We start from the raw sequence: 15,495 nt of genomic DNA on the forward strand, positions 1-15,495 counted from the left end.
GCGCTGTTTTGTTGTCAGCAACAGTTGTTGTTTCCACATTTGTCGCTTTGACACTTTAAGTTTCGGTCGTTTTTAAACTCTCTGAAGTGTCTTTGTGTGTTTTGGATGATTCGTGAACTTTGTAAACTCCTGTTCTCCGCAGTAACTCCCGTCATTCACCGAGCTTTAACCGTCCAGCTGCTATTTGGTCCCGTATGACGGCGGAGCGGGAAGTTTGAACCTGACTGGCTGAGGTTAGCCTGCCGGCTAACGGCTAGCTAACACTCCACAAAACAAGTGTAATTAAACTTTAACTAAAGTGATCGTCACTATGCTACCTCAGCCGGACTCTAGCTCAGACAAATTGCGGGCTTTATCCGGTGAAACCAGTCTGGACCAGTCCTCCTGCAGCTCGGACACCGGGCACGTTTTAATCCGTTCCACTCGGGTTCTTGCCTCTGATCGGAGACATGAAGCTGGACCAGGACCCGGATCTGTCCAGATAACTGTCCAGAAACTGCCGGTCCTTCGCATCCAGCCTCCTGTGGCCGAGCAGCAGCGGCCGAAGCCTCGACAGAAGCTGCGGGCAGCAGTGCGGTGTCAGCCCGGTAAGAGCTCCGGCAGGTCGTCCAGATCCACCGGTGACCTGAGCTCTGTGGTGACCGACAGGCACCGACACGAAGCCGTTAAATTCAGGTTCAACACGTAGAGTCACTTAGTCCGCAACGATCCGGTCCTAACAGAACAAAATAATGACCTGATTTCCATATTAGATTATCTGACTGATGAAGATCTGTTAGAGAAACGATCAGCAGACCAGGGTTTCATCCTGACCTGTGTGTGTGTGTGTGTGTGTGTGTGTCCATCAGGAATCAGGGACACTCGGACGCTGAAGAAACCTGAACTGACCAAAGAGAACAGAGAGCCGAAGGTGAGTCTTCTGTCAGGTAGCATCACGCTGCATGTTTGTCCGGTTTGCTTTGTATCGTGGTCTCCGTGGCAACAGTGAACAATGCTGGTTTTCACTGATTCTGATCTAAATCTAAAGTCACCTCCTCAGGGTGAACCAGTCACATCTTTAATGAAGACATTTGTCCTTATGGTTCAGGAGAGACTCTTCATAATGTGATTTTTATCCAGAACATGTGAATGAACGACCTCAGGGGGGGTTACAGGTCGACCGAACCGTCACCGTCTGCGTGCAGTAATGTTAATATGAGAGAAGCTGTGAATCTTAAATTGAATCAAATCTTTATCAAACAGGACATTCTGATGTGTGACACAGTTTGATCGTCGTGTGTTTGTGTTTGTTCCTCCAGCAGCCCCCAGCAGCAGAGTCGAGTCCGGACAGGAAGCTCTCTGCTGGGACGCCTGGCGACCGGCAGCCTGGTGAGAGAACCAGCTTTATCAATCAATCTATAATCAATGATGACGGTCTGGACCTGATCTGCTGTGAGCTGACAAACACAGATTTTAAAACTTGTTCAGTTCTGTTAATCCATACGTTTATTAGTGTTACTGCAGATTTGATAAGAAGTTATTAAACGACATGAAATCATTCTGTGAAATATGATCTGAAATGTTTTGTTGCTGCTGACGCTGAAATCATGAAAGTGAGTCATGAAAACCAGATCAGGTCTCAGAGGTGTTTGAGGGTTTGGCCTCTTCCTGCCCCTGAGCCTTTGAGCAAGCTGCTGTCTGAACCCTGACCCCCTGTCTGAACCTGCTGTCTGAACCCTGACCTGCTGTCTGAACCCTGACCCGCTGTCTGAACCCTGACCCCCTGTCTGAACCTGCTGTCTGAACCCTGACCTGCTGTCTGAACCCTGACCCGCTGTCTGAACCCTGACCTGCTGTCTGAACCCTGACCCGCTGTCTGAACCCTGACCTGCTGTCTGAACCCTGACCCGCTGTCTGAACCCTGACCTGCTGTCTGAACCCTGACCCGCTGTCTGAACCCTGACCCGCTGTCTGAACCCTGACCCGCTGTCTGAACCCTGACCTGCTGTCTGAGCCCTGACCCGCTGTCTGAACCCTGACCCGCTGTCTGAACCCTGACCCGCTGCCTGTGAGCAGAGGGGAAGTGTCCCGACATTTCACACAGAATAGAAACAACAGGTGAGCCCCGAGGCTGAGCCCACCTCTGCTGAGCCCACCTCTGCTGACATCTTCACTGTGTTACGTCATCGCTCTCAGGTCACGACCTCCTGACGTCACGGTTCGCTGCTGGGGGCCGAGGAGTCGTCCTCGCGGCTCTGAAGCAACGGTGAGAAAAACTAACAACACTCCATCTCTCCAGGTGTTTGCTCAGGAGGGAACTGTTGGGTCTGTAGGTGAAGACTTTGGTCTGAGCCTGCTCTGTATTTGCTGCTGCTGACATTTATTTCATGTCTGATGAACTTCTGACCCTTTACTTCAGTCAGAACTCATAAACTGATGGAAACTGAGATTGAACTCTCGGCTCTCTGATGCTCAACGTTGTGATGTCACGAATCAACGGCGAGCACCTGAACGTCTCGTGTGGCCCCTTCACTGTCTGTCTGTGTCTCATGTTCTCTCTGCCGCTCAGCTCTCACGGCGCCACCCGCAGGAGGGAGGTCAAAGTGCAGCTGTTGGACCCGGGGCCGGCGCAGACCAGCTCCCAGGATGCAGTGGGTGTGGCGAGCGTCCGGTCGGAGGCGGGGTCGTCCGCCGGTCGCCCAGAAGACGACGCTGACGCGGCAGCTGCTGCTCATCCCATCAAGGTCGGTCTGTGTTCTTGCAGGTGTGAAAGTGTTTCCACTCGGATGCTGCCAGGTGACTGACCACGCCGTCGGACTCTCCGTCCTCTTTGTGTTTCTCAGGCTCCGTCAGGTTTGGAGGCTCGAGTGTCTCGGCTGGCCGACGGCGTCCAGACGCTGCTGCGGGCTCACAGGTACGCACACGCGACTGACTGTCTGTGCTGCAGTCACTGCTGGTCCTCACAGAGACCGGATCTACTGACAGTCAGCGAACAAACCCCGCAGACGACGAGCGAAGACAACATTTATTCCACATTATACTGTACTCATACTGTATTTTATGTCCCAACATTAGCTCCACCCACAACCTGTAACAGGAAAAAAAGATTCACAAATAACAACAAGACTGGAAATACATGAATAGATAAATATTAAAGGTCTGTGTTAGAAGCAACATTTGGATTTGTATCGTATGAGTGACAGGACATCAGGACATGAGAGTTTGGTCATTATGAGTGACATGTAAGAAGATCAGGGAGGTGACTCAGTGAGTTTCAACTTTTCAACATCAGAAAAGACTGAAAGGACTGTTCGTCACTGAACAGCCTGGATGGAGAAATGTTACCTGAAACTTTGACCTGTGCGAGCCGGACAGGTGAGAGGTCACATCCTGTCCGTGTCCTCACCTGCATGTCTGCACTCAGTCTGTACATCCAGACAGTGAAGGGACTGACACCGTTCACATGTACAGACACAGACTCACCAGACGTCTCTGCAGCTGTTCAACCCCTGACAGCTGATCACAACTGATCACACAGCTGATCACACAGCTGATCACAGCTGATCACACAGCTGATCAGACAGCTGATCACAGCTGATCACACAGCTGATCAGACAGCTGATCAGAACTGATCACAGCGGATCAGACAGCGGATCATAACTGATCACACAACTGAATGCGGCTGATCACAACTGATCACAGCTAATCACAGGGACCGGTTCACACCTGTCAACAGGACCCTGAAGCTGCAGAGAAAAGCGTCTGTGATGAGATTACTGAGAGACTGAGAGGACTCACAAACCAGCCGTGGAGCTGCCAGCATTCTGCCTCAGACACATCCGACCAATGAGAGGAGAGAATGTTCTCACCTGGCCTTCGCTGATGCACTTTGGTTCCTTTGAATTGTTTTCTGTGTTAAAAGAAACTAAGAAGGAAGCAGAACAAGAGAGCAGATGAACTGCAGGTCTGGACCTGGTTTAAAAGACGGAACGGCCCTTCGTGTCACTGTGACATCACAGTGACATCTCTGTCTGCTCTATTGCAGGGAGGACGGGGACAGGGGGCGGAGCCTAAGCCAGCAGACGTTGCATCACCTGGAGACGCTGCACAGCCACCAGCTGCAGCTGCAGGTAAACACGCTCACCTGTTCAGCCACTGCTGACACCTGACTGTGCCGTCTGACTGTTCATTGGCTCTCTCCTCCTCCAATCAGAACCAGCTGTGGGAGTCAGCTCTCAGGATAATGACGGGCCACGCTGCTGTGACCCATATGACCTCTGACCCTGCCGTGACCCCTGACCTCACACCTTCAGGTCAGCCAGCCCATCTGCAGGTCACTCACCTGGACACAGCAGGTAAACACACACACACACACACACACTGGCTGATCAGCTGTGTGATCAGTTGTGATCAGCTGTGTGATCAGTTGTGATCAGCTGTGATCAGTTGTGATCAGCTGTGATCGACTGTGAGTCGATGGTCGAGTTGAATCTGTTTTCTTCTTCACTCCACTGATCGTTCTGATCAGCTGCAGCTTCCAGGTGAATCAGGTGTGTCCTCACTGCTCGGAGCAGAAAAAGAGCTTTGAGATGGGATATATATCAAATATAGACTGAAGCTAGCTCACAGATAACTCACTGACTCCTTGGCAACAGTACATCCCACAAAGCATCATGGGAACTGTAGTTCAGACAGGAAGGAGTCACACTTAAGTCTGTTTAAACAGAACCATCCTGACATCTGTTTTTGTTTCGACATGTTAAATGTCTCAGAGGTTATTCAGCCTTATAACCAGCAGGTGGCAGCAGTGTATCTATGAGTGTGTGTGTGTGTGTGTGTGTATATCTGTGAGTGTGTGTATCTGTGAGTGTGTGTCTGTGTGTGTTCAGTCTTCTCACGTGCTCTGTTGTTCAGGATCACTCAGTCTGGTCTCAGTCCGGCCTGCTGGTCCCAGAGCAGCTCCACAGGAGCAGTCAGGGTTCAGGGTCTAGCTCAGGACTCACTTTGAGCCCTTCACATACAGTTTTGGGGAGGTGGGGTTGGTCCATCTGTGACCTCTGACCTTGGCTTTAATGCCACCACGGGGTCAAGTTCCCACCTGTACCTGATCAGGATCATGTGAACAACATGTGTGTTGCTGCTGCAGCTCAGGGGTCGATGTGGATCAGACCAGCAGAAACCACCTCCTGCTCTTTAAATGTCTTCACTGTGTTCTACTGACTGACCCCACCCTCTCTCTCCATCAGCAGATGTCCTCAGCAACCAGCGGCGAAGCTCCTCGGCAACCGTGGCCGCCGCCGCGGAGACTGGCCGAGTTGCTATAGCAACACCTCGCCGTGCCCGACGGCCAGAGCAAACCAGGTGATCGGGGGGTGGGCTTGAAGTACAGTTTAATATCACACTGCAGTCGAGTACAGACGGCAAGTGAACAAGCAAGAAGGAGCAGGTGATGTCCAGGTGTGTTCAGGTACATATAAACCGGTTTGTGTGAATTACACACCTCTGTACAGGTGTGAATAAATCACACACCTGTGTGTGGCTGTGTACAAATCAACCATCAGGGCGGGACATGGACTCCTGCTGCAGGTACAGCAGGCAGTGCAGGTAGAAGTGGTGCTAACAGAGTGAACACCTGGAGGTGTGTGTGTGTTACTGTGTGTGTGAGTGTGTGACACTCGATTTGCATACTCATTCAGAGAGAGAGTCAGGGGCGAACGAGGCTTTGGCTCTTCAGTATTCAGCAGCTTCCTCCTCACAGCATGGTCGCCATGCGCGTTTCCATGGCAACACAGACGATATTCCATCAGAGGCACTGCCACTGTGTGTGTGTGTGTGCACTGAGCCAACCAGCCGACATTAAACCCTCGCTGGAGGCTTGATGTTCATAGCTTTTTATTTTATATTTTTCCCAGAATGCACCATTGTGGCATGGTGCCACATTCAGTCGTTAACCCCGTCCTGTCTGGACGGGGACAGGTCATCAGTCCTGATCAGAAAAACACCCCGTCAATTATCCATCAATCAGTTGACTGTTTCAGTCCAGTTCAGCAGATTTCATTAATTAATCAGAATATATGAATACACAAAAGCTGAGAAATGTTTCAGCTGACGACAAACACACACACAAAGAGGAGGAAACAACAGTCCTGAGCTGGGTGATCGAGGCTCGAGAGAGAGAGAGAGAGAGAGAGAGACAGATGGGGGGGGGTAACAGAGCTGAAACCTGCCTGGCAACTGCAGAGACATGAAACACACACGTGTGTGTGTGTGTGTGTGTGTATGTTTGGTCTATTGAATGGTCTTGTATTGAACTGGGTTCTCGTGGTCCAGGTTTCTCTGTCTGGATGGACTCATACAAAGGAAACCTGGTTTTGAGAAACCTGGACCAGCTGCAGGGCTGTGACAGGAAGCTCTGAGAGCCACAGAAACAGTGACGATCTGCTGTAACGATGATGAAGATGAAGATGAAGGTGTCAGTGACACCCTCTTCATCACAGTCCAGTAAAGGAACTGCACCAGACCAGGAGCTGGATCCTGGTCGGTCAGTCAGGTTCACAGACCGCCAATGAACCAGGTGTCTTTTCTTCTGTGCAGACATCAGGCTGAAGACCTGGACCCTGGTGGTCTTTGTGATATTGAGCTGCACAGAAAAACAGATTTAACGTGACCTTCATCCATCGAAACCTTTCGACTGAAGCCTAAGAGGAGCCGAGGTCAAGAAGGAAAGTCTGACCTCAGACCAGCTGCTGCACGTGCAGCCCGCTGTGATCCCTGCTCTGAAACTGATCCGAGGTCAGTGTTTGTCTCCTCGGGTCAGCGTTCGCTGTAATGTGACAGTAATAGATGAGCGAAGGCTCAGACCGCAGGAGGAAGAGGAGGAGGTGAAACAGATGGAGGAGGATGGAGGGAGGGGGGGGCAACAAGTGGCATCATGTCGTTTCAGTCTCAGAGGAGCTGCAGGAGGAGGTGACGTCACTTACTCTACCAGGTGGCATGCGGGGGGGGCACATTCCTCAGCTTCTCTTGGAGTGAAGCATGCAGGGGAAAAAAACGCAGACCACCTCCTCCCCCTCCTCCACCACCTCCTCCTCCTCCGTCTCTGCAGCACAACACGGAGCTCCAGCAGCAGCAGGAGGACACGGAGGAGGAACAATAAGCGAGAGGAGTCTGCAGTCTGTCTGTCCTCTTCATCTCTCTGCTGAACGACCCGAGCTGGTGTTCGCAGCTCCGCGGAGGAGGCAGGGAGGGAGACGGGCAGAGGGAAGATGTCCTCCCCGCAGGTCTCTTCGTCCCGCAGACAGTCATGTTATCTGTGCGACCTGCCCCGCATGCCCTGGGCCATGATCTGGGACTTCACCGAGCCCGTGTGCCGGGGCTGCGTCAACTACGAGGGCGCAGACCGCATCGAGTTCGTCATCGAGACAGCCCGCCACCTGAAGCGGGCTCACGGCTTGCAGGAGGGCAGGTCCCCCGGCGGCGGACCGCCTCCTCCGCCGCAGCAGCAGCCCGCTGTGGCAAAGAGCCAGGCGGTGTTACTGACCGGGAAAGAGCCGGTGGGACAGCTAAACCACCACCACCACCACCAGGCGGATGGACCGGGGAAGTCTCAGCAGCCCGGCTTGGACCGATACCCGCTCGGTCCCGATAGCCGAGTTCGGTTTGACTACGGCGGGCTCAGCAGCAGCAGCGGCCGGCTTTCCAACGGAGTCGGAGGAGCCAACGGGTTCAAACCGGACGACGGACCGCCCGAGCTGAACCGACAGAGCCCGAACTCCAGGAGCAGGGGCCACGGCGGGCTGGTGTCGGCACCGGGACAGATGAATGTACCGCCGAACCTGCTGCCGCAGACCCTGCTGAACGGACCGGGTCCGCACGGCATGGCGAGCAGAGCCGCCCCACACAGCACCATGGCCGGTGTCTCTCTGCCCTGCCAGGCGGGGCTGTCCGAACCCGGAGCGAAGCGGCCCGCCTCGGTGTCCAGCACGGACCAGGAGCGGGAGCTGAAGGAGAAACAGCGGAACGTGGAGGCTCTGGCCGAGCTGAGCGAAAGCCTCCGGAACCGGCAGGAGGAGTGGACCAACAAGCCGAAGATGGTGAGGGACACGCTGGTCACCCTGTCCGGCTGCACCCCCTTCGACGTCCGCTTCAAGAAAGACCACGGGCTGGTCGGCAGGGTGTTCGCCTTCGACGCCGTGTCCAAACCCGGCATGGAGTACGAGCTGAAGATCTTCATCGAGTACCCGAGCGGCTCCGGGAACGTGTTCTCCAGCGCATCGGGGGTCGCCAAGCAGATGTACCAGGACTGTATGAAGGACTTCGGCAGGGGGTTGTCCTCCGGGTTTAAGTATCTGGAGTACGAGAAGAAGCACGGCTCGGCGGACTGGCGTCTGCTGGGGGATTTATTACCGGAGTCTCTGCGCTTTTTTAAGGAGACTGTGGGGGGAGACATGCTGCCGCAGCCGTACATCGACGGCAGCTTCCCGCTGCTGCCCACCTCCCTGGTGCTCCCCGGCCGAGCGCTGTCTTCGGGGAGCGGGGGTGGCAGCTCCAGAGCCGGCGTGAGGAAGCGGAAAGCCTCCCCGGAGCCGGACGCTGCGGAGAGCGGCCTGAAGCTGACGGAGGAGCAGCAGAGGCAGCAGTGGATCAACAGCCAGACCGAAGCCCTCAAGCTCTCCATGGCTGCCGGCTCTTTCTCCGGGCCGCCGCCTCCGCTCGGCCCGGGACACCCCGCTCTCTCCTCCGGCCGCGCCAGCCCGCCGGAGTCCGCTGCTCCTCCGCAGAACGGACAGTCCCCGATGGCCGCGCTCATGTCAGTAGCGGACACGCTCGGGAACGCGCATTCCCCCAACAAGGATAGAGACTCGGTTCACTCCACCACCTCCTCCTCCAGACACAACAACAGCAGCCCGGTGTCCCCCGCCTCCGTGTCCGGACAGAGGCGCCTCTCGTCCCGCAACGGAGACCTCGGACTGTCCACCACGTCGCAGTCCGCAGGTGGCCTGGAGCAGGTGCACGCGCAGAACGTGCCCGACTCCCCCATGGCGAACAGCGGGCCTCTGTGCTGCACGATCTGCCACGAACGGTTAGAGGACACACACTTCGTGCAGTGTCCCTCCGTCCCCAACCACAAGTTCTGCTTCCCCTGCTCCAGAGAGAGCATCAAGGCCCAGGGGGCCTCCGGGGAGGTGTACTGCCCCAGCGGGGAGAAGTGCCCGCTGGTCGGCTCCAACGTGCCCTGGGCCTTCATGCAGGGGGAGATCGCCACCATCCTGGCCGGGGACGTGAAGGTAAAGAAGGAGAGAGACCCCTGAGGAAGAGGATGATGACGATGAAGAGACTCTTTAAACTTTCACTGCAAAAAATAGAAAATGTGAAACAGTCAGTGTTCTGCTGAGCCTCCTGTAACTGTGTCGGGGGGCCAGACCAGGTCTGTGATGGGTGCAGATTAAATAGGTGAAACTACAGTGGACAAAAGCAGGACTGCAGAGTGGTCCAGAACAGGAACCAGTTAAACTTTTAATTCAAGGAGAAATGAGACGAGGTAAGAGTAGACCCCCCCCCCCCCCATATTTCAAAATTATATCAATTATTACATTATTATCAGGCCAAAAGAGGGTGTTGTTACAGAGAATTGATGGAGTCTTGGTGAGGGTCTTCAGCACTCTGACACGTTTGTCGATGTCTGATTGGTTCAGTCTGTCGTTCCAGCCGGTTGCTCTTCAGTGGTTTGATGCTCACACAGAGAGGCACAAAAACTTTAGACTGAACAGCCACAAGTTTGTCAAGTTTGTGATTACACTGAAAATAAAACTGAATTAGACGGATCAGGTCCATCACAGTCCAGAACAGGTAAGAACAGAGACCGAACCAGATGTTGCACCAGAGGAAAACATTTCTTTAATCCAGAATGAGATCTAGTTTGGGTTTGGAAGGTGAATTTGTCTTCCGGCCCTATTAGACGGTGTTCAGATGAACAGATTCTTTATGAGGGACGTCCGTCCCTGTAGATTCAGCCGTTGTTTGTCCACATTAGTGTCAGCTGAGCTCGAGACGCTGTTCGTCCCGTCGGTGAACGGAGAGGCTGACGTTGGTCTTCAGTGATCAGAGAGCAGCAGCAGCAGCTGTTGGACTGCACGTCTGCTGGCTGCGTTTGCATGGAGGTGAGTTCCTCTGAAAATCAGCTGTCCGTAGAGTAAAGACAGTTAAAGACACGAAACGAAAAGCCAGCGTCCGTTTTGAACCTGTGTTGAAGTTGAAGTGTAGGAAGAAACCGGACTGTCGCTCCCTCAGAGGCGAACCCCCCAGCTCTGTGTCTGCTCACTGACGACACGTCTTCTTTAAATGCATGGGTTAGTAAAGTTTCCTAACAGTGTGGAGAAGTCCTTAAACAGCATTTAAACAGATGAACTGTGGTTCATCTTTAATGGATCACGAAGCCGCAGTCGTCAGCTGCTGTTTCCTGAACACGTGACGAGGACGGTTGGATGAAAGTGGGGGTGTGACGGTGTCCTCCTGTCCCCCTGCACAGGACCTCAGTGTTTCTGAGACATCATCAGTCAGTTTGTCATGATGTGAAGTGTTTGGACAAAGAAAGACACTGGAAGAGGCCACCGTGGCCTCTAACTCAGCATTTGTTACTGTTTGAGGACATTTTATTGACTAAATGATGAAGAAAATAAACCTCAGATGAATCAGCAGTAAAACGATCGTTAGTGGAAGCTGTAAAAAACAAAACACAGACGCCTTCAGTTAATTATGACACGAAACCACAGAAACGACCCAGAAACGATCAGGACGCTGCAGTTTTCTCTGCAGCTAAAAGTCGATCTGATCTGCAGCCGTCAGTTAAACTGATGAGTTCTGTAAGAGAGACGAGCAGTTAGCCGACCGATTATTTAAAGGAGCAGAAGTTTCCACAGAGCTCGTTCTCTGCGTTAGTCGAACATGTCGAGTCCACGGAGTCGAGTTATTCACTGTCAGTTTGCAGCCAGAAAAAGTCTCAAAAGTCTGTAATACGTCAAAAATGTAGAGGAGAACATCGTCAGCATAAGGCGACAATAAGGAGGGTCAGGAGGAAGGGAGGTGTTGCAGGTGGGGGGCTCGCTGCAGGATGGAGCTCGCTGAGTGAAACTATAAATATTCTACATGTGGACGTTTCAGAATAAAGAGTGTTTGTGTTGTTGTTGGTGACGGAGGTGTGAACAGACGGCTGTCACACGTCATCACACCGTCCTTTTTAAACTCGTCTGTAAAAACACTTTTTATTTTTATAGAAGGTTTCAACTTTTTTTTTACTTTTTCATTCGATTGATTTTAAGGTATCTGTTCGATTTTTGTGAATTTTTTTAACTCACTTTTCTTTTTTTACGTTTTAATTTTCTGACTGCAATAAAAGCTTCTTTGGTCAGACTTCCTGTTCTTTCCTTTTTTTACATGTCGGCAGCTCGAGAACACGTCTCTGTGTGTTTTTTTACTTCGTTGTGTTCCTGCAGACTGAAACGATGAAACAGATGAAGCGTTGATCTTGTAACGTGCCTTGGAGCTCAGTCAGTTGTAATAAATCCTGTTGGTTTGAACCTTTTCTGTGACTGTATGTGACTTTTCTTTGTCCTGACTGAACAGCTGTGAATGAAGCAGTCCGAGAAGTACCTGCAGCCGGAAGCCTTCGCTGTATACTCACACACTGTATACTGCAGCCGCAGTACAGAACGAGTACAGTATGTGACTGCAGTAGTACCAGTGGCAAGTTTACTTTGTTAACAACAGTAGTACTGATTGCAGTATTTGGACTGCAGAGACAATCAGCAGTAGAACTGCTATATTTGCATCAGTAGCAGTTCCAACAGTTGTTGCTGTCACTGGCGCTGGTACTTTTTTAAGTAATATTACAGTAATCAGTAATATATGTACTATAGCAGAAGTAATACTGCAGTTCCAAAAAAACAAACAGATCATCGGTGCAAACAGAAAGAAAAGCAGGTGAAACATTTAAACAATCGAATCATTTGATCAAACTATTCCTTCTGAGCTTGTGACGTTCGAGGAGGTAAAACATGCAGCAGCAGCAGTACTGTTTGCAGCAGTAGTAGTAGTTGTAGTAGTGTCTAGTATTAAAAGCAGCAGCAGTACTGTTTGCAGCAGTAGTAGTAGTTGTAGTAGTGTCTAGTATTAAAAGCAGCAGCAGTACTGTTTGCAGCAGCGGTAGTAGTAGTTGTAGTAGTGTCTAGTATTAACAGCAGCAGTAATACTGTTTGCAGCAGCGGTAGTAGTAGTTGTAGTAGTGTCTAGTATTAACAGCAGCAGTACTGTTTGCAGCAGCAGCAGTACTGTTTGCAGCAGCGGTAGTAGTAGTTGTAGTAGTGTCTAGTATTAAAAGCAGCAGTAGTACTGTTTGCAGCAGCGGTAGTAGTTGTAGTAGTGTCTAGTATTAACAGCAGCAGTAGTACTGTTTGCAGTAGCAGTAGTACTGTTTGCAGCAGCGGTAGTAGTAGTAGTAGTAGTGTCTAGTATTAACAGCAGCAGTAGTACTGTTTGCAGCAGCAGCAGTACTGTTTGCAGCAGCGGTAGTAGTTGTAGTAGTGTCTAGTATTAACAGCAGCAGTAGTACTGTTTGCAGTAGCAGTAGTACTGTTTGCAGCAGCGGTAGTAGTTGTAGTAGTGTCTAGTATTAAAAGCAGCAGTAGTACTGTTTGCAGCAGCGGTAGTAGTTGTAGTAGTGTCTAGTATTAACAGCAGCAGTAGTACTGTTTGCAGTAGCAGTAGTACTGTTTGCAGCAGCGGTAGTAGTAGTAGTAGTAGTGTCTAGTATTAACAGCAGCAGTAGTACTGTTTGCAGCAGTAGTACTGTTTGCAGCAGCAGCGGTAGTAGTTGTAGTAGTGTCTAGTATTAACAGCAGCAGTAGTACTGTTTGCAGTAGCAGTAGTACTGTTTGCAGCAGCGGTAGTAGTAGTAGTAGTAGTGTCTAGTATTAACAGCAGCAGCAGTACTGTTTGCAGCAGCAGCGGTAGTAGTTGTAGTAGTGTCTAGTATTAAAAGCAGCAGTAGTACTGTTTGCAGCAGCGGTAGTAGTTGTAGTAGTGTCTAGTATTAAAAGCAGCAGTAGTACTGTTTGCAGCAGCGGTAGTAGTTGTAGTAGTGTCTAGTATTAACTACAGCAGCTGTTCCTGCTGTAGTTTTGGTTTCCTGCTGCATTGCAGATTTTTTTCTTTGAGCAACAACACACACCTTTGTGTGTGTGTGTGTGTGGTGGGGGAGGTGGGGGGGACAGTGATGGTTAAGGTGCCCTTGGCTCAGTACAGCAGCCACTGTGTGCATACTAATGCACACACACACACACACACACACACACACACACCATGGGGACTCCATGTGGTTTCTCAGGAGTCTTCACACACACTTCAGGTCAGGTGTGTAGATGGATGTTCCCTTGGTGTGTGTGTGTGGGGGGGGGGGGGGGGGGGGGGGATAACTGATTGAGGCAGAACTTCTGTCTGTCGTCTGTCCTCAGATTCTCTGATGTGTCAGGACACATTTGAAGACGTCTTGTCTCAGCGAGACACAACAGTAGATTAATGAAACAGCTGATTGATTGATTGATGGGTCTGATTCTGTGTGTGTGATGTGATGTGAGTTGCAGGAATGCTGCTGTTTTCTGTTGATGCACCCAGACTTTCTCTGTATTAATCAACACCATCAGTCTGACTGGTGTCTCTGTGGCGTCTCTGAGACGCCTCCCGAGGACTCGCAGCACCACCAGCTCGATTCCAGCTGAGGTCCTTTGTTCCAGTTTCCTGTCTGTGTGTCTTCTGCCATCTGCCAGTGAGAGTAAGATGCAGCTAGAGCTGCAGACTTCTTTGTTCTGTTTGTCTCTGTGTGCCAGGTGAAATCCAGACCCCAGCAGCTGATGCTGAACAGGTAGGCTCAGTGAGTCCGACTCCGTGTCCCGGTCTGCCGAGCGGGGGCCTCGCATCGACCCACAATGTAAACCGGTCACACGGGACCCGAATCCTCCTGCGGTCAAAGATTTGTCTGTCTGCACATCGCTGCGGTCTGTTTTCCCCCTCCCCCTCCGTTGCCGTGCAGGATGGTTGCCATAGTTACCATCCTCCCAGTTGAAAACCTCGTTTATTGAGGAATGTGCGAGGAAACAAAGAGAGGAGGCGTGATGTGCTGCGTGTGTGTCCGCAGTGTGGATAATAAAGCTCAGATCAGAATTTGAGGCTGTGCGGGTGACATGTGATGAGGTCAGGGGAGGGGTCAGGTGTGTAGATGGATGTTCCCTGTGTGTGTGTGTGTGTGTTCATCTCTCATCGACTCCATTTATATATAGACAATGATGTCAGCACTATTTTTTTCCCAGCATCCCCCACTGCAGCCTCCTCCCCCACTCTCATACCTCCAGTGTCTCAGCCATCCCTCCCTCCCCCTCACTCGCTCTCTGTGTCCCCCCTTGTTTGTGTCTCAGACATGTTGACCCCCCCCTCCTCGGCTGCGGCAGCGTTCACACGGAGCTGACATCGTGTTCCTTTGTCTGACGGGTCGAGTTGATGGATAAAGGATTGAAAATGATGAAATGGTACCAAGTCCTGGTCCCAATGTCAGCCAAATAGCCCCACAGTATTTAACCCACATTGGCCTCCACTGGTCCACTCTGGTCCTGTTTCGACCTGCGTTTTACCCACATCCACATTTAATGCATCCAGCTCAAATAGTCCATCATTTAGCCTGCCTGGTCCACATTTAGTCCACATATAGTCCACATTCAGGAGGAAACAAGAGAGGAAAGGAGGAAAGAGGAGAGGAGAGGAGAGGAGAGGAGGAAGCAAGAGAGGAGAGATCATCATCTATGCTGACTGTCACCATGGGAAACTACTGAGGCGTTGCCTAGCAACAGCAGCAGCACTGTCTGCAGCAGCTGTGTGAATGACAGAGAAGGAGGTTATAGTGGCAGCCATTTTATCCCCACCCATCACACCCCCCCCTCACACACACACACACACACACAGTGTGGTATCAGCTGTTTGAATTAATACATCATCAAACAATAATAAATCTCACATATCCACCTTCAGCATCCCACACACACACACACACTCACACACTCAGAGTGTTGACGCTGTCAGAGCCAGTTCAATAAGAGCTGATTTGTTCTGATTAATTTGAACACACCCCCACAGACTCCTCATCACTGACGGCCTTTTTACAGCAAACTGAGGAGGAGTGTGGGGGAAAGTCTGCAGACAGACGAGGATGCTCCTCCACTGGTTTCTGGTGGTTCAGCTGATGTTGCTCCGCTGGTTTCTGGTGGTTCAGCTGATGTTGCTCTGCTGGTTTCTGGTGGTTCAGCTCATGTTGCTCTGCTGGTTTCTGGAGTCCCACTTGTGTGGCAGCAGTAGCTGCCTTTACAGAGCGGTCTGATCTTTGTTGGTCATCTAGAACTCCAGATACTTCCACACTTCATGCTTCGGTGTCCTGTATATCTGATCAGCTCGGCTTTGCTCTCCAGTGTCCTCCTA

General features: G+C 51.4%; 2 protein-coding genes across 5 annotated transcripts in view; both read left to right on the top strand.

The window, feature by feature from the left end:
- The first annotated feature begins 32 nt into the window (after positions 1-32).
- The window catches only part of kiaa0586 (KIAA0586 ortholog), a 32,300-nt gene continuing 16,837 nt past the window's right edge, over positions 33-15,495 (top strand). For 3 of the 4 annotated variants that reach the window (XM_041954390.1, XM_041954393.1, XM_041954392.1), the window contains exons 1-9: positions 33-587; positions 849-910; positions 1,299-1,368; positions 2,176-2,245; positions 2,549-2,723; positions 2,823-2,893; positions 4,025-4,109; positions 4,193-4,334; positions 5,226-5,340. In XM_041954390.1, coding sequence (XP_041810324.1) covers positions 311-587; positions 849-910; positions 1,299-1,368; positions 2,176-2,245; positions 2,549-2,723; positions 2,823-2,893; positions 4,025-4,109; positions 4,193-4,334; positions 5,226-5,340 — 1,067 coding nt within the window. In that variant the 5' untranslated portion in view covers positions 33-310. The remainder of the gene's footprint in view (positions 588-848; positions 911-1,298; positions 1,369-2,175; positions 2,246-2,548; positions 2,724-2,822; positions 2,894-4,024; positions 4,110-4,192; positions 4,335-5,225; positions 5,341-15,495) is intronic. The other variant, XM_041954391.1, reaches the window with a different exon arrangement.
- irf2bpl (interferon regulatory factor 2 binding protein-like) lies at positions 7,245-9,707 on the top strand. Its single transcript, XM_041954394.1, has one exon. It carries the CDS (start codon positions 7,245-7,247, stop codon positions 9,288-9,290), a length of 2,046 nt encoding a protein of 681 aa, XP_041810328.1. The 3' UTR covers positions 9,291-9,707.

This window comes from Chelmon rostratus, chromosome 15 (genome assembly GCF_017976325.1).
Source record: "Chelmon rostratus isolate fCheRos1 chromosome 15, fCheRos1.pri, whole genome shotgun sequence".
NCBI classification, from domain to species: Eukaryota; Metazoa; Chordata; class Actinopteri; order Chaetodontiformes; family Chaetodontidae; genus Chelmon; species Chelmon rostratus.

Excerpts from the sequence above, each read along its gene's own strand:
- irf2bpl (XM_041954394.1), top strand. The coding sequence starts at position 7,245 with ATGTCCTCCCCGCAGGTCTCTTCGTCCCGCAGACAGTCATGTTATCTG.